Source organism: Diadema antillarum, unplaced genomic scaffold (genome assembly GCF_040938485.1).
Source record: "Diadema antillarum isolate AM-2024a unplaced genomic scaffold, OU_Dant_1.0 seq00002148_RagTag, whole genome shotgun sequence".
Classification (NCBI taxonomy): Eukaryota; Metazoa; Echinodermata; class Echinoidea; order Diadematoida; family Diadematidae; genus Diadema; species Diadema antillarum.
This window is the reverse complement of record NW_027272787.1, coordinates 63,343-82,747: the sequence shown is the minus strand read 5'-3', so window position 1 is coordinate 82,747 and position 19,405 is coordinate 63,343. Positions and strand designations below refer to the sequence as shown.

Sequence of the window (19,405 nt, the reverse complement as noted above, 5' to 3'; positions counted from 1 at the left end):
TGTACATCATTTTAAACGTAACCCATATTTTTTTTTTTTTTTTTTTTTTTTTTTGGTGGATGGTACACATGGAACTGTAGCCAACTGGTATGACAAGAGGTAGAAAGGTAAGCAAAATTGTCCAAATTATTTAATTCCATTCATATACACAGATACATCAACAGGAATATAAAGAGTACACAGACACAAATTTTCTGTTAATTCTTTCATGTTATTTCTCTTCACACCTTTTGTCCAGTTTGTCGATGAATCTGCCATGGATCCTCCTCTGCCGCCGCTACGTGATTAAATTACGTGAAAGAGTGAAAAGGGCACAGCCACAGCACTCCACAAACAGAGAGAGGAAGCTGACAAAGCAACACCAAAGAAGAGCGAACATAACAAACTAGACAAAAAGAAAACTGCACGGAGGGAAAATGGACATTGTAGAAAAGAGCAGAAATTAACTTCAAACAAAGAACATGGAGAAGACAAGAAAACTTGTATGATTTCTCTTTATTAGTTTTCATAGTTGAGTTGACAGTTGATGAAGTTGTTAGTCAGAGTATATAAGGTCGAATTGTGTAAGGCTTGACATCATTCTTCTTATTATTATTAAGTCTACCTTTATTCATACCAGAGTTACAAAGAATTGAAGTCTGTGTAACATAGGTGTTGTTACAAAGGTATACAGCAGGTATAATTCCAAAGAACTGTTACATTAGTGTTATTCATGGGAACATACATAAAGTCTATGTGTGTAGGTTTTAACATCTGACACCACAACAAAGGAAATCAGTTGATATTTCGTAATGTACCTATGTTACGAAGACATACTGTCCGTGTAACATAGGTAGTATACTGTGGACAAGGTTGTAGTACGAAAACCCCTGATGATAACAATAAAATCATGTTTTCACTTGAATGTCCATACAACTCACTTGCCTCGACTGTAGTTTTTTAAAGAATATTGTTATTGTGTCACTCTTGAGGAAAAAGTTAAACCTTTGGTTAAAATTGTAAATGGTTTGTAGAAAAAAACATGTTAATAAAAGTGTCTTGCAGTTGATATCAGAATGGACAATCTTACTAATAATGATCTCGTGTGCCTGTCAGATAACATGTTGATGTGTTATGGTGGAAAAAAACTGGGATATGTTCATTGTTATCATTTCAGAACACAAAATTATTGAGGATGTCACAAAATGAAGTCTATGTAACGTAGGTATTTGTCATACCTGTTTACCCATGCTGACTGAAAGTGTGCGAAGTAATAAACAGATTTCTAGTGGAATAAGTTGAAGAATGGGAGTAACAAATCAGGGGGAAAAAGAAAATTTCAATTTACCCAACTTGAATTTTCAACTTGTATGTCACAATTTCAGTCCCAACCCCATGGAATTACCCATAAGTGAATGGCCACAAAGTAGGCCATTCATCCATTCTGAGCATAGAAAGACTGGGGGGGGGGGGGTGGAGGGAGATGTATTGGAGGCTCTTTGTGTACCATTCTTCCAATTTACAAATGGATCCTTCCAGACTTTGGTTGCTGAATAAAGTGGGTTGGACAGATCCTAATTTGTTCATCAGGACACATGAATTGGTGATAGCTACCAGGTCTATTTGGCCAGAAATGCCCTCTTCCTTCCTGAACAGCTGGTCCATCCAAGACCACACACTGACCAACTGGGGCAGCCCCATCCCCATTCTTTGGGACACCACTGACATCACATACAGATGTGGCTGAAGATAGTAGACTTCTACATTTATGCTGCCATACCCCGCTACATAGCGATTGATCCATTTCAACTTGATGTACCATCAGGACTGAAGCCAAAACAGACTGATAATGATAATTATCATTCTTGCCATTATAATAGACATGATTTTGAGTTCAGTAAGTGCATTACTGAAATAATTTTTTTTTCTATTATCATATGAACTACTGTACTCTCAGTACTTATCATTACATTGAGAGACAGAATATTATACAGGTATGTGTCAATGTAAGTTTTGTTTTGTTCTGCTTTGCTTTTTCATCAAGGTCTCAATGAAATTTGAAATTATTTGATTTAATACAAACACACACTTGGAAGGCAATGGTGACATTGTAAGAGTATTATACAAAGGCCTTTTTATAGGTAAATATCTTTTTCTACCTCTGATGTTACTGAACTTCATTTAGCAACATGTTACACAATCAATAGCATGGTTCAAGGGAAAACGATTGCTAAAGTAAAATGGACATATTATGCGACAAGTCTCAACTGTTGGTTCTCGAGTTGAAATGTTGCATTCATCAGGATAATAAAACCCTCTTACAAGACAAAAGCAACAAAAACATAATGTTTTTGGGTCTGTGACCCAGACTACACCACAAGTACTGTAGCTCTGTAGCTGGCAAAAGTGGGAGGAGTCTAACAGTGATGAAAAGTTTCAGCAAGCAGCCAATGGGAGAGCAGGAAACTCTCTGGTCCATCTAACACACTCAAACACACACACACACACACACACACACACACACACAGACACTCATGCATATGCAGGGCAAATATGTACGACATCTTGTACCATATTACAAGACAAGGAAAGAGAGGGAGAGAGAGGGGAAAAAAAGGGGGTGGGGGAGAAGAAAAGATATATCCCAGCTTGTAAAGTTGTAGTAAAGGGGGGTGGCCAGTAGAGTACCAGGACTGGTGGCTATTTCTTCAGAGTAGCTTCCACATTCTGCCCAGTAACTTGTGCTGAGAAGCTGTGAAAGTGATTCTCTCATGCCTGCATATCCTATCATACCATCTACAATTGTACCATCCCATGTCTGATTTTGAATCCGGAGCAGGGAGAGGGGAGAGAAAGGCATCCGCAATTTGAGAGAAATTGCATCATCAGTTTGACAGAGAGATAGGGCGAGAGCGGAAAATGGGAGTATGACCCGAGGAGAAAGGCAGATGTCTGGACTTTTGATTTTTGAATCGTTGCTGCAGAGACAGATGACCACCCTACAGTGACTTCTTGTCAACCTCCTTACGGATCTAGATGTATCCCATTCTGATATATTTCTAAAACAGACATTTGTCCCAAATGGTTATGAATCAGTTTGGAGCCACAACTAATTAGTTTCCATCACGGACATTGGGATGCAGCCTTGAACTTTCGTGCATCGCCGAGCTGACTGATCTTAATCTTTCCCCATCCCGGCTATACATCTCGATCAGATGTCATCACTCATTTCTTGCTGAAATTTCAAGCAAAAATACAGCAGAAATAACTCTTCAAATTTGGAGTAATGGTCCGACAAGAGCTGATGTATACAAACTGCTAGTACTGTTCTTCTTCTGCTGACTTCCAACAATCTTATTTTTGACGGTGTGACCCCCAGGTTCAATATTTGCATGTAAGGACCACAAACGTACAAAACTTCTACAGTTTGTGCTACTCGATGCGGGGGTTGATGTACGGAGGGATGGATGTTCGGAGATTATCATTTTATGGAGTACAGGTGTAATTACTTGGAATAAACTTGTGCGTCATTGAGCCAATACAGCCTTCCCTGGCACGGAAGACATTTTTCAACTTGAACTCTCGTGTGTGTGCGGATAAAGCTATCGTCGATTTTCCCCTTCACTGGAGGGAAGGATTATCATTGCTGTGCCTTGGAGCAAACACTTGAAACATTCTTGGAATAATTCCTGCCAAACACTCGAAAGCTATTTTGGCAACGGCCAAAGAGTCCAATAATTTCTAGCATGCTCTGATCACCAAATAGGTGTTTAATGAATTTCCAAGCAACATATGAATGACACAAAATTGATATTTCCGAGAGGATCCCAATAGCTGTCTAAAAATAATAAGTGTAAACTAAATTCCATCATAAATATTTAGTGTTGAGTCAAATAGTCCTGTCAGTGGCATTCTTTGAAATGGTTTGATTTTTTTTTTAAGTGATTTACAGAGATCTTTTTTGTACTCGTAGACCTTCAACATATTCTTTCTTTTCTTTAAATTTCTGTGAGCTTATAAAAATATCATTGGAGGATTCAAGCCATGGAATATTATGCCAACTTGTACAATTGAAATTTGAAGTTGCAACACAACACCACTTCATAAAACTAAAAAGAGCATCTGTTGGAATTAGGGTCTCTCAGACACAATATTTTTGCATCAGCATCCTGGTCAGGGCAATTCTCTCCAGCCCCCCCCCCCCCCTCTTTTTTTTTTCTCTGACAAGACTTGGGAGTGTTTCCATGTGGACGGAAGTCATCACTGTGTTTGGATAACTGGACAATTGATAAGGGCCATCTGTGCTTTGCAGGCTCCTGTCACGTCAGTCAGTTTGCAAAGGGGGTGGTCTACTGTGCTGTGCAACCAAACTGGATTAACATGATATCTGGATTAACTGCTCATATCTGGATTACAAAACCTCTGAGCTAGCAAGCTGGCTACAGCATGAAAAAGGAGATTTTGTGTTAGTCTTCCTTGTGTGTTCATTTCTAACATCAGTGAAATACTGTGATTCGACTGAGTTGCATTTTTCTCTTCTTCTTTTTTTTTCCAATGGAATATATTTTTAACTGACACTCTCTTTACATTCAATTGCCAGTGGTGAGGATTAACTGTCTGTTATAGAGACAAAGACTGTAGTGCAAAAGAGAAGGCGGAAAAGGATAAAAAATGTCGCTTCTCCACTGCACCATATTTCTGCCCACTCTTATACTGTTTGTGATGTCATCTCATGTGGCAAGTGGGCAGGCTATCCCAATCGCCACTCTCCCTTCAAACAGGACTGTCAGAGCAGGGGACGCAGTCCTCCTGCCATGCATCTTGCGAGAATCGGACTTCTGCACTGTGTACTGGTACCGCATGGATCTGCAGACGTACTTCACCAAGAACGGGGAGCGCATGAGGGGCATACCGGAGCCGGCCGGAGAGCGTTACGAAATTGTGGGAGACACCTCGGTTGGTGATTTCACGCTCAGGATTTCGAACGCCAGCGCCTGGGACGCGGGCAAGTACCAATGCGCGTGCTACACGAGCATCTACAAAAATTCATACACGTCGCCTCCAGCAGTCGTCCGTGTGCTCGTTGCCCCTCCGGAGGAATACCCGCTATGTGAGCTGAGGAAAAGGCACGGCCTGCTTCTGCCTGGGGATGAGGTTGAGCTTGTGTGTACTTCGAACGGCGGTTTACCCAGCGTGCAGTTACAGTGGTTTGATGGGGAAATGGGGCTGGCTTCAGAGATGTCCTGGAATCAGAGGACAATCGCCAGGCATAAAACTATTGTGTTCCCTGGGAAGAATCTGTCCAACTACTATTGCAAAGCCAGCGGAGAAGCGTTAGTCGTTGCTCGCGAATGTTCGGTGGAGCCCGTTGCTATCACAACTCTGCCACCTGTCAAGATGGATTCAAGCATGCCAGCAAATTGGCAGGACATCCAGGGAGGAACACTGCCACTGACTGAGGGCCAGCACACATCCCAAGATATGATCGAACTCAGTTTCACATGCGGACCCAGTGTTAATTTGACGCGTGAAGTAAGCAATTTTACCTGGTATGTAAATAACAACCCTGTGCGGCCAGGCATGTTGGGCTTCGTACTGGAGAACAATGGACGAACACTTCGTGTGACAGATCTATCCATCCTCCAAAGTTCAATGGACGTTGAAATTGTGTGTGAACTGTCAAACAATGGCTGGGCTGTCGCTAACAGCAGCACTGTTGTTAGTTTGGGGGGTAATGGCATTGCCCCACCCACAGAGTCTGGACCAACAACCGTAACAACGGGTCCTGTTCGCATCAAGCCAGAGGAGCCCGATATTTTTGTTCACAAACACCCGAACAAGAGGCGAATGTGGCCAATATGGCTGCTGATCATCTGCGTTCTCATGTCCCTGTTCTTGCTCATTCTCCTCGCGATATATGCACCTGTCATTTGCGGCTGCCGAAAGAAAGCCAAGAAAGCCCACGCCCAATGCCACCACACGACCACCAAGTCTGGGGCCCGGATCTCAGAATTTCACTACACTCACTCCCAGGGATGTAGCACCTTGCGCACCTCCAGTGAAACTCTCAATGTCTACGAATTGCCGGACAGCGAGCGAGGGGTGCCTGATCAGCAGAGGCAACAGGTGCAAGCAACCTTGCATGTTGTGGTTCACTCCGCCAACCACTCCGCCAATCACGTGGTCAATGAGCAGCCCGTCATATCGACTGCCGAGACGATCGTTTCATCTGATTACGGCACCGAGAACTGCCTAGCGACGTCGTCCCCTCAGGCTGTGAGCAACTACTACCACCCGGATCTCAGTCACTACCAAAAGGTGCGGCCCGGGGCCCGCCCTGCGAATTGCATCTCCTCCATGCCAGCCTCGCCCAAACCCCAGCCGCCCCAGCGCAAGGACTCGCTGGAGCCGCACTACCAGCACCCGCGATCGCACACGTGCTGCATGAACCAGACGTGGGGACACAACATGCGGCACGGGACACCGGTCTGTCGCCTCGCCTCGGCAACGCTATCTTCGCAGCCCGACGTGACGGAGGGGTGCTACATCAGAACACTGCCGCATCCGCCTAACGAGGTGAAGCAGGCTAGATTGGTGTATGTTGAGGGTGGCTTACAAGATCAAAATGGAAATGGGAAAGTCTGTGCTGAACTCCCTGTAGATGACCCGGACAATATCTACGATCCAGACAATATTTACGAAAATATAGCAGGGGAGGACGATCCAGTCAACAAACATACACTTGTATGACATATCTGATGTGGCATATCCCTCATTCGATACGAGTATGTGATTCTCTTTGTGTTTTTTTTTTCTTTCTCTCTGTTGCAACCAGTAATATTTGTTGTGATCGATGTTATATCTCCTATTTTCACAACAGTAATTGTGTATCACAAGTGTTGCAATGTTCTATACTCAATGAATATCTATATGCTTTCATATTCATATTACAGGTGCTAACTATACTCTTACATGAATATATTCTAAGTACATTATATGTATATACTGGTCAAGATTTGTCTAATGTTACTTGTTATCATCAGCCATTATTACTATGGGGAAATTTCAGAATTAGCATCCACATAAATACTACATATCAAATGTGGACCTTTTAGTTCCATCTGTGGGTAATGTAAAACAATATGGACGTGCATCATCAACTTATTTCAAAAACTTTGTCATCAGATGTTGAAGAAAGCTTTGGTCCATATACACCCTGGGGTGAATATGGGTGTAAGATGAACTGCGTCAACTATTTAGACAAGGTATTGATATTTTGGTTATTTTGTTTGTTTGTTTGTTTGTTTGTTGTAGGTTTTTTGGTTTTTTTTTGTGAGAGGATAGTTAGTCTGGTGTGTCCAAATACCCAAGAGTTCCTTGCACTCACTAGACAACAAGACGACCATTCAGACTGTAGGGATAAGGTGGATCAAAGTCAAATCCCCGAGTTCATATATCGTTAATCACTTTGAGGTCCAAAAGGGATGGCAGCATCTGTCTGTCTGTTTGTGTGTTCATTAGTCAGAATTTAATTTTCTTTGCCCTCGCTGCCCTGACAGGAATCAAGCAATGGGGTGGATAATCACCAACTTATCATCAGCTGAGAAGCAGAAGGGTGTTATTGGGTTCTAAGATTTGAGTATGGATAAAAAGGAAACAATTGATTGTCATGAAATAAAAAAAAAAGTTTTGTTAAATCAAAAGTGGGCAGATTTATAAGCAATGTTCAAAATATCCATTGTAGGGTTATATAGTGCTCAGTGTGGTATGGATTTTAAAAATCTACTAAAAATGAAAATAATTCAAAATTGATGATGTGCCAATAATTTACTACCCCTAAAAATTGTGATAAAGGCCTTCTGGTTCTCAGGCAACAATGTTGTATCATTACATGAAGACTGATTAGTTAGTATTGTATAAAAGGATTAGTCTGGTTTCCTACTATAACCCATTTTTTAATCAACAACTCAAAATTTGATTCAGATGTTCATACTAAATTCTGTACACAGAAATTGAAAATGACGTAGCATGAGGCACTTGTATTCCAAACTCATAGTGAAAATCATTGCAATATCTGTACTTGCACATTTTAACTGCATCCAAACCATGCTGTGTAGGGCATCTTGGAAGAATTTATAATCGTATACGAAAGAATATGTTACGTTGGGTATAGGAGCGAAGATAACTTTGGCCTGCCCGAGTCTATTGCATGTATACATTTGTACAATTTTTATGTAAGGCCAAGGTTTTAAATCTATACCGCGTGTAGGAGAAAAAGGGAATGGCAGGGTGCAGACTATTTTTTTTTTTAATTATGTAAGTTCCATACTGATGGTGCTTTCACAAATAATTTACACTGATCATGATGTATACTTTAAATGTGAAAATCCTTCCAACTTAAATGTAAACTAAACTTGAACACATACATTGTACCATTGTATGTTTATAACTATCCAGGGTAGAAACTTTAGTCGACTTAACAATTTTTTGACTTGTGCGAGGTCGACTGTAATAGGAAACAAAAGAATTTGTTTTTCTTGTTGGGTCTATTAAGGAAGGTATTGGTCATAGCAGACGAATCATTGATTTGTATTGGACATCTTCAATACATTTTTATGTAAATGGTGAAGGTCCATTCCTGGAGGAAAGTTTATATGTAACAATACATTAGCTGTTGACAAAGCCACATCCAAGGTCTTACAGACCCTCTCATTCTGTCAGGACTGTGTCAGCAATGACAGATGTTTGAATCAGTGATCATTGACCCCATGTTACTAGAGCAGTGTCCCCACCAGGATTAGGGGGTGTGGGTTTTGAGGTTACAGCCACAATTGGAAAAGTAGTAAAGGTCAGTCATCCTTTCATTTTGTAGGCAGCAACAGTTGGTGAACATTGTGGACAGCTATTAAGTTCAGGTAACTCTGGGGGTACATTTCATATCAAATGGTGCGGAGACAATTTTAAAGGTTCTTTTTCCGTACACGGCACATGATGCATATATGTCTAATTCCTCCTAATTTTCCCCAAGTTCTGTCGGCTAACAAGTGTCACATGTATGCTCTAAGAATGACGTGTTCATATTTTACAAACTTTTAGTGACAACTTTTTGTTCACTTTCCTGTTGATTTGTATCCCCTTACCCTTACCCTTCCCCCCCCCAAAAAAAAAAAGAAAAGAAAAAGGGTTTCAGAGCTGTCTTTCATTATCAGGCGAATTTCACTTCATTCAGGATTTAAATCAGGGCGGCAAATGTGCTGAATTATACATTTACAATAGAGAAGTAATGGATTTTTGACTGAATGTGTTATGTTCAGTTTGTTTTGATATTGCTGCCTCCAAATCTGAGTTTGAAAGCTTGCGATAAATTGATGCTTCTCAACCGAATGTATTTATTAATGTGTTACAATCGATAATTTTTTTTTGAAAATAAGTTGTGTAAGATAAATTTTTAAGGATTAAAAATGCTTTTAAAAAAAAAAGAAAAGAGGAAAGCAGATTTAGGGAAATGAATTGTACCACAGGAGAAGTTGTAAAATATTTGTTTCATGTTTGTCTGATTTTTTTTTCTGTAATCAGTGCACTATTTCATTGAACAATTATGTACACATTTGTATTCATCTCACAGGAAATGTATCATCGCTAAATAATTTTTATAATGGGCTCATTTACGGGTTCATCATACCTCTGCAAATAAGCTATGTTGCTCACTGCTAAGTTCACCTAAAGTTCTATTATTTGTTTTGGTCACATTGCAAGACTGTCACGAGTTATCCTCTTTTTGACATGGGCTTTGAAATCCTGCAAGTGAGTGAAATAGATATTGTACATTCTTTAATTCTGTATATTAATGTGTATAATTTATTGACTCAAATAATTAATAATTTTGTGTCTTATAAAATTGCATCCTTTTGCATTCTCCAAGAGTCTTTTTTTTTTCCTGGATGCAAGCGTTGATTTGAATAATGCATTGTCTATTTGTAGTGTGCCTATCAGTGCATTGCAGTCAACTTCACAAACACTACTGTACAAGAAATACAGGCATTCACCTGACAAAGTTAGTTAAAATGTGGACTCTCATTATAGGGAGGGAAAAAAAAAATTGGGAGTGCCAGTGAAATCACTTTGTAATATTAGAATTTTGTTCTAAAGTGTGAGAAAAAAACCACCAAAGTTAGACAGAAAGATAAGCTGAATGTTGGGGCAGGAGAAATTACCTAATAGTTTTATTGAAAGAATTACTGTTCTTTATGACTGGAGTCCTCAGAATCACAGCCAACTTTGAATAAACATCACTTTGCATATTTGAAGGCTACTAAGACCAGAGAATGTGCATCAATATAAAGGTAATATTTTGGTTTTCACATAGCTCATTTTCATATTTGGTTTGGGAAAAATTTTATTTTGACTTTGGCAGACTACAACTTGAGGTACAAAATGTACTTTGACTTGAAAAGCGCAAAGTTGATTGTGAAGTGTGTCAGGTTGAATATCATGGATGAAGTCATCAGAGGGCATTCTCTGATATTTTCTCTATACCTGTTTATTTTTTTTTCCCTCTTTCTCTCTCACACTTTCCCAAGTTTTGTCTGTAAATGCTCACTTTCTGCCAAAGATATCTGTTATGCTGATTTTTATGCATGCCTGGTTGTAAATAAAGATCAAGATTTGTAGTCGAACAAAGAGAAAGAGTGTAATTATGAGGCATCCTTTTGGCTGACCGTGATGCATGCTTTAGAGTGAAGGAAGAAGAACACAGCTGTGCAGTTAATTGTACATGAAAGGTGTTTAATATAGCAACTAATTGAACGGTGCTGACCAAATATGTCCAAGTGGGCATACATACCAATGTGTTGATATTTGTGAGTGCATGTGTTTGTACTGTATAAGTGTGTGTGTGTGTGTGTGCCCATTTGTGTGTAAATGTGTGCATTTGTCAATGTGCAAATGATGTGTGTGTGCATGTGAGTGCTGAATATATCTTAACCAGAGCCAATATCCCACATATTATATGATATTCTGGATTGTTACATATGTCCTGACTTTTCGTGAGAGTATGGAGGTGTACTCCCCATTTAACAATCTGTAAACATGTCACTAGTGACGATGTTAGCTGTGTAGGGAAAAAGGGAATCCTCTTTCCAGAAATCTGATGAGAAACTTATACAAGATGACTTGACAACACCAGCTCTAATTTCTCATTACTACACTCACTTGCTAACAATCCAGTGATACAGTTTTTGACACCTGTAGATCGTTGTCCAACAATGACCCTCACAGCATTTCCACAGTGACCACAAGCTGTGTCAACATCATAAAGAGCAGCCAAACATTTCACAACTACTTGTACAATACATGTACATCAGACATTTCAGTTTGGCACAGTGGCAATAGTATGAAGTCATTTATAATAATAACAGCCTGACTTTTATTGCTTTACAAACTTTTTTTTTCTTTTTCCAATTTAAGAAATGCATTCATAAAAAAGTTTTTACAAAGAAGTGACCTGTTTACTGTGTATGAATGTAGCTCACCAACATCAAGAGCCACATTCTGCCAGAGCTTTTGTGGTCACTCTCCTCCAGTAATCTGTCTGTTGTAGGCTTTTGTGCGATTTCGGCATATCTTCTTGGTTTGTACTCACAGCGTCCATCTGAGTGATTCCCACATGCTTGTGAAATGTAGGTATTGATTTAAATGTGATAGTTATACATGTATCTCATTATAATACTATTACTACTACTACTACTAATAGTAATACTAATAATAATATATTAATAGTAATAGTAATAATAATAATAATAATAATGATAATAATAACTCTTATCATTATTATTATCACTATTATATAATTATTATTATCATCATCATCATCATCATCATCATTATCATTATTCATTACTATTACTATTACTATTTATATTACTTACTATTATTATCATTTATTCAACTAGGTAAAGAGCATGGGGCTACATATCATAAAAATTACAAATGTGAAATAAAAACCGGACTGAACACTGCAGAGGGATACACAGCACTGTACATGTTTAAATTACATTTTTCAGAAACGATGCTCTGGGAAAAATTAAACAGCTTGGCTCAAGAGAAAGCTTCTTCCAACCACTAGTATATTTTTTATTCAACCATCTCATTTAACCTCTGACAACTGCCCTGCATTAGACAACAATTTATTATTTTAAAAGAAGTGATCCAAAGGCTAAGAGGAGTTAAAGGATTTGGTTCAGTGAAGTGGGTCTCCTTTGGAGTATTAAAGTGCATCGCGGCCCCAGAGAGGACACGATTTACGCACCCTTAGCACTGGATACTGGTTCCTTGATAGACAGGGCCAACTCCGTACAAGCGTCTCACTGCCCTGGGGGGAGCGGAGGGATTTTGTAAGGCAATTCAGAGATGCCATTACCCTGACAGCATGAACAATGACCTACATTGTTGGCTGAGGAGGGTTAGTGTAACCTTACCCTGGCAATGCCAGCAGGAGAACAAATGTGTGGGACTGTTGTTCCAGTAATTTGCTCTGCCCTTAATAAAGGTGTGACTTTGCGGTGGATGATCTGTCAAGCACAGGTAGAAGGCCAAGACCCCCCTAAAAAGAGACCACTTAACTGTGGCATGAGATTTATAGCATGGTACCCCCCCCCCCCCTTTTCCTTTTTTTTTTCTTTGTGTGTGTATAATACATACATGTACCCTTTATGAGTAATGCCACAATGAACAAGCTCTCTTTGTTGAAGCGTTGCAAGTGGATCTTACACAAGACCACACCAAACTACAAATCCAAACAAGGTTGTCAACTTGTGATCCGACACCTACAGGCTATAGGTTATGATTAAAGAGCTCATAGACCAGAGCAGACAGGTGAATGATTGCAACAATTTGTAGAGAAATAATGACAGACCGATGAAAGGAGTTGCTTGGAAAGAATCAAACCGAGAAGCAAGAAATGAAATCCAATAACATAAAGCTGAATATCAATACACTTTCACTTCTCCTTTTTTTTTCAAACTCTTGTGAGCTTCTCCTGCAAAGTGAAGGCCTGTGCTTTCTTCAGTTACCGTTTTGTCACATGCCCCTTCATTAATTCTGGAGTTATAGACAAATACCATAAACCCTCTCACCCCTACCACTTCATAGTAGCTCTGACATTGTAGATAAAGAAGTTGCCAGTGACACTGATTAGGTTAAAGGGACTTCCGAGTTATTAGTGCATGGGTCTTGCATCAGGCCAAATAAGACATGCTGAAGAAGTTATCTCCCCTTACCCCCTACTCCTCCCTCTCTTCCCCCCTTCTATCTTTCCCTCTATCTATCTATCTATCTATCTATCTATCTATCTATCTATGTCTCTATCTATCCATTTATTCATTTATCTATCTATCTCTTGCTATCTATCCATTTATTTATCTATCTATCTCTCTATCTATCCATTTATTTATCTATCTGTCTATCCATTTATCTATCTATCAATCTATCTGTCTATCCATTTATTTATCTATCAATCTATCTATCTATTTATTTATTCATTTATTTATCTATCTATTCATCTATCCATTTATCTATCTATCTATCCATCTATCCATCTATTTATCTATCTATCTATCTATCTATCTACACAACTTGTATCAATCTATCGATCTATCTATCTATTTATCTATCTATCTATCAATACAGTGTAAAATGTATATATCTGTCTACGGGCGATCTATCCATCCGTCTTTCTCTCTGCCTTTTTTTCCTCCTCTTCATGTTTCCATCTTCTTCCTTTTTTTTCTTTGTCTAATGTTTCTTCTTTCAAAGTGAAAGAATTACTGAATTAGATTCTACAGCAGCAATGTACACCATCAACCTTGATTCACTCAGACAATGTGACAGTTTTAGATTGATTACCTTCATTTCTTTTTCACCATTGGTGACTAGGTTTTATTTTACTCTTCCAAAGATGTTTACCAAGATGTATTACATTAAAATTTCATTAGCTGTTGCTTCAAATCATCAGTCTCCACATGAACACATGTCCTGACATTAATTTGCCACCCAGTACAACCCGGCATGATTGTAATGCACACCAGAACACCACTGTCTAGAGTCTGTGCAGGGCAACCTTAGTTAAAGGCGTATTCCATATGATTTACATTTTGCATAAAAATTTCACAACATGCAATAATACAGTTGTACAAATTTTAAATTGATAGATAGATCTGTGGAATTTATTCTAGTCCATGAACAGATAAACCAATACTCTGAAAAACTATCAAAAATACACTGAACAAGGATGATGACATAGGAGGCTCACATATATTCCAATATAAAATATATACATTATAACAAGTTCATGTGTGTAGAATTTATGCATGTCTTCTTCTTTTGCTCCTCTTCCTTGAGAACCCAACCATGCATTGTTTAATATGAAGCTGCCACGTCTTTATCCCCGTTCATAGTGATTTGTTATGAATTTTGAAAATACTCTCATTCCTCATCCCAGCCACTATAAATTCTGAAATTCTGTACCCAGTATGACCAATTTACAGATACTCAAAAAGTGCAAAAGTCTGAAATCATCCGGAGGTCTCCTTTAATAATCCCTGGCACTGAACTGGCGGCCTTCTTTTCAGAAGAGCAGAAACCATGACAACACAAGTTTGGGTGCTGCTTACTGGAGCGCATCAGCTCCACATGGTCTTGCATTCATTTCCATTATTAATGACAGTGTCAAGGCAAAAATCGTCGGGGAAAAAAATAGTTTGATATCTTATGAGCCTTGAATCTCATGTCTGCAGCTGGTCAAAAGTGACTCAAAACCAGTCTCATGTTCACTTTTTGGTAGATAAGTTCCAGGTTTGTTTCTTCTTTTGCATGTATTTTCAATTTGCTTTTACTTCTTTGTTTGATTATAAATGGTGTACATTATAAGTGTACATGACACATATGCACACTTTTTGTAATCGAACACCAAGTGAAAGTGTATATCGTTATCTGGGACACTTATTCCATTCTTGCGGAAGGTTATGAAGTTCAGTGCTACGGTATATGTATCAAACTAATGACACACCTAATTTCCACTGTATAGTTTTTTTTTTCTTTCCTTTTCAATACATAGAAGCTTACTACATTGCACCGTATCAATAAACACTGTCAAATTATTTTAAAAAGATGGTATGCCCTGACCTATCCTGTTGTTCTTTACAGCAAAATACTTAAGAGTGCTTTACAAACAATCAAATCAAATGTCGACTGTAAGACTCTCGAGTATGTCAAGTTCATCCTGGGTTTGTCAAGTTCATCTTGACTGAGTAGGGCCCAATGCCTCCATGCTCTTTCAGTGGTCCATGGACAGTCAAGAATTCAATGGTGCTACAGGCATAGCACTTGAAAACATGCTCGATCAGACCTGCAGACCAACACACTCTCACCTTCTCTCTCTCTCTCTCTCTCTCTCTCTCTCTCTCTCCATCTCTTTCCATCTCTCTCCATCTCTCCTCTCCTTTTTTTTTTTTTTTTTTGCAATATTGCACAGGAAAGACAGTAAGCAAGAAATAAGCTGTAAGCAAGACTTCAATGCCTAGCTATGCTCTTAAGTGCAGACCGTTAAAAATTGTTGACATCTTCATCATCATCACCATCATCATCATCATCATCATCATCAGCCCCCCCCCCCCCCCCCCCACCATGGGTATAGATACAATTTGTAATCAAAGAGTTCTATGAATTAACACTCTGCTATGTATGCAAAGCCACAGATGGACATCATGACCATCGCCTGAATCTTTCTTAACCCCCCCCCCCCCCCCCCCCTCCTTATCCCTGACCCCATCATCTGACTTTGGCAAGGTACAAGATGTCTTCCTCTAAGCCCATCAGCAGCAAACAAGCCCCGGGCCTTCCAGGAAAAGAGCACCCTCTATAATCCCCCTTGATAGACACAATGACTACAAATATGACTATAAACTGTGCATGCACCTTGAACTAATACAGTGCAGTCACCACAGCAATCTCAATGTCTGCTTACCCTGTAGCTCTCAGCTCTCTCGCAAAATATCCAGATTCTTTTCTTTTATTCCACGGTTAATGTTTGAATTAATTAAGATATTTATGCATACTCCACAAATTATTTGCCATCCTGGGAAATAATTGGTGATACCACCAGCAAAACTGCTCTTGTGAGACTTCATCTTTATTGCCAAGAATCAATAAATCAGGTACACAAATGCCAGAAAAGAAAAAAATACAAATCAAAACAAAACCATGAGAGATATTGTGCAAGTCAGAGAGAGATGAAAATATTATGTACTAGTTATGACATGATACTGCAGTGAGACAACTACATTGTACACCATTGTATTGCAAAAATAGGGCACATGGGGGCGCACTTGCAATCTTTTCAGTTGAGACGTTTGTTCACACAGCAGCCTGAAATGATTGCTGTGTGAATGACCATCAAATTGACACAAAACAATGGCTGACTAGTGTATCTGCTGTCATATACCATTGTAGATTTGATATGGGTGTACCACTCACTCATTGCCACTTGCACAATACATTTGAAGCACATTATTGTCACATGGCATAAAGGCGAAGTGCCATGATACCCATGCATGTAGCCTGATACCTGCATAAATTTCTCTTTAAAAAAAAAAATGTGGTGTCTCTCCGGTGCCATTTGTGAATTGCAGGCTATAAGTTCAGCAAGAAAGATTTTACATAATATGCAGAGAGCAAACATTGTACATGTACAACTGTACACATGTACAATGTACATGTGGGCAGCTGCCTAAAGCCAGCTCACAAGAAGAAGAAGAAAACAAAAATAATTCCACTAGTTTTAAAGAAGATAAAAGTGTACAACAACGTATGCACTGCACACAAAGGATAATATATATTGTACACAGGGAATACCATAATGTGTAGTGGTTGGAAGTGTAATGGCATCCAGGGCCCTGTTCATAAAGCTGTTCGTAAAGTTACGAACAACTAATGAGCAACTGGTGATCAGTTCTTGTGCTGAATTATGGAAATTCTGATAAGTATAGCACATCAGAATTTATCACCAGTCGCTCGTAAGTTGTTCGTAACTTTACGAACAGCTTTATGAACAGGGCCCTGCTGGCAAACCAATTTGTCGTCACAAGAAAGTGCTGTTGTGCATCTATTGGCTACATATTGCCATGCTACAATTGCTGGGTTGATAAATACAGTATAGCTACATACATGTTGTAGGTTATAAGATGTTTCATTAGATCTCCAGCATATATACTACCTCCAGCACAAGTACGCTGTATATGAGATATTCTTCCGGATGGAAACAAATACACTTTACATAAAAACGTAAGACTGTAATGAATCCCATATGAGAATTTGAGGAACAGAGCTTGTGAAATGACGCATAAAACCTTCAAATATCATTACAGGTACATCTAATAATAACTCAGTATTTATATAGCGCTTATCAATCAAATCCTCTAAGCTCTAAGCACACAAATGAATGACAACACATGCAATCCTTGTTGCATCCATACACAAGTTAAATTTACAGGATTTCTCCATCTATAGAACCACAATACAGAAGCAACAATAAAGCAATCCAGTGACTTCTGACACACATACATGTACGTGTACATGTATGAAACAACACGCTGGGTGACAAAATCCGAAGAGCATGGTATACATAGATATACCAGTACTTATTTAAAACAACCACAAACTTTTGTGTACACACACACACACACACACACACACACACACACAAAATTACGCACAGAGACAATCAAAGAAACATCTAGACAAACTGGATGAGGCAGTCAAAATAGGAATAAAAAATACAATATATAAAACCATGGACCTTGCGCATAACTTTGTGAAGTCTTGTACCACGACTGGAGGAACTCACCTTAATTGCACTTCAGCTTTATCCATGGTACGGCTGTTTGCTGAACACAGTCAGCGACCACAGATATTGATGCATGATTTCAATAGCGCCTGAGCGCATGCAAACGCTTAATTCGATAGCATGCACATTTCAAATGGTTGCTGTTTCAGTAGCAATACACAAATGAGGCAGAGGTCTGGCTGCATTAGTCAGAATTGTGTGCATAAGGCAACTATGGAATGCTTAAAGCTAAATTCCATGGTTACCATATTTATGTATGAGTACACACGAGTACATAATCAAAGGCACATAAACAACAAAAGAAGGCAGACGTTTAAAAAAAAATGTGCAGATTCAGACACACTGTCACAAACAATCATCAGAGTATACATATAATCAAAACTTGCATTTGGTTGGCAACTTACCGCCTCCTCCAGAGCAGCTTGGCGACCACAGAGACAGGTGAAAGTTGTGAGAGTTGTGACGAAGGAGCTGAGCAGGGCGCTGGGCAGTCCGGCCAGGAGCTCGATGGGGAACTTGGTGATGAGGTGGTTGATGATGTTGGCGAAGCCCAGCGCCTCGTGATCTTGGACCTCCGAACTGGGGAGTCAAACATCCAGGAGATGAAAATGTTTTCATATATACATTTGTAATGGCAGTAGCATAGTGGCTTTGGTTTGAAGGTATAACACATTGTGATTTTGGCATGCTGCAGCCAATCCAAATGTAATTCATGTACATGTACTTATATATCGTCGTCGAATGGCAGACTGTCGTTAGCGCGCTTCTCCGCGCATGGCAGATTATCGCTAGGCTGTGGGAGTATGCATAGGGTTAACAACATTCTGCCATGCACAGGGAAGTGTGTTAACAACATTCTGCCATACATTGTATGCATGACCATATGTGACCACAGGCTCAAAGCCCCCCCCCCCCCCCCCAAAAAAAAAAAAAAGGAAAAAAAAAAGAAAAAAGTAGGCCAAAATGAATTTCTACTTTTCTACAGGGTACCCATTTCCAAACCTGGAATGAGAGGGACATGATGGAAAAAAAGTATCTTGTCAAAAGACCTATACACATGACAGGATTCGAACTCAGGACCTCCGATTAAAAGTCAAGAGTCTTATTCACTGTGCCACAGTGCCCCTACTCAAGGATACACTCATGGTGAACAAATCCATTTCCATTTCAAACAATTCCATATTTCCTAAATACATACAAAATAAAAAGGGTACATGAAATGGAAAAGAAGGGAATTTCCACTATAACATTCATAAATTATACTGATTCTTAATAAGAGTTTGTCATGCAATTGTTTTTTCCCCATAATTTATCTTGCATTTATTAAACAGCTTTTAATACTACACACAACTGAATTTGACAATTTATTCTACAGGGATGAAACATTATAAAAACTGGAAGATTGTGACTCTAGAGTACATTTCAATGGAGGATGGATATTTGGGGCATTTTTAGAATTGTAATCATGAACTTAACAATTCAAAATAAAATACTCATTAAATGCTTCAGGTCAAACTGAAATGCTCC

The 19,405-nt window shown here is 39.1% G+C and overlaps 2 protein-coding genes across 2 annotated transcripts in view; one reads left to right on the top strand and one right to left on the bottom strand.

Moving 5' to 3' along the window:
* LOC139714050 (exportin-4-like) overlaps nt 1-19,405 on the bottom strand; it is a 113,645-nt gene that overhangs the window by 76,867 nt on the left and 17,373 nt on the right. Inside the window, exon 9 of the mRNA XM_071625778.1 lies at nt 18,283-18,457. Within this exon, the coding sequence (XP_071481879.1) occupies nt 18,283-18,457 (175 nt within the window). The remainder of the gene's footprint in view (nt 1-18,282; nt 18,458-19,405) is intronic.
* On the top strand, nt 4,615-7,326 carry LOC139714051 (uncharacterized). The gene has a single exon (XM_071625780.1). The coding sequence runs from the start codon at nt 4,651-4,653 to the stop codon at nt 6,727-6,729; it is 2,079 nt and encodes a 692-aa protein (XP_071481881.1). The 5' UTR covers nt 4,615-4,650; the 3' UTR covers nt 6,730-7,326.

Coding starts and splice junctions, on each gene's coding strand:
- LOC139714051 (XM_071625780.1), top strand. CDS start 4,651: ATGTCGCTTCTCCACTGCACCATATTTCTGCCCACTCTTATACTGTTT.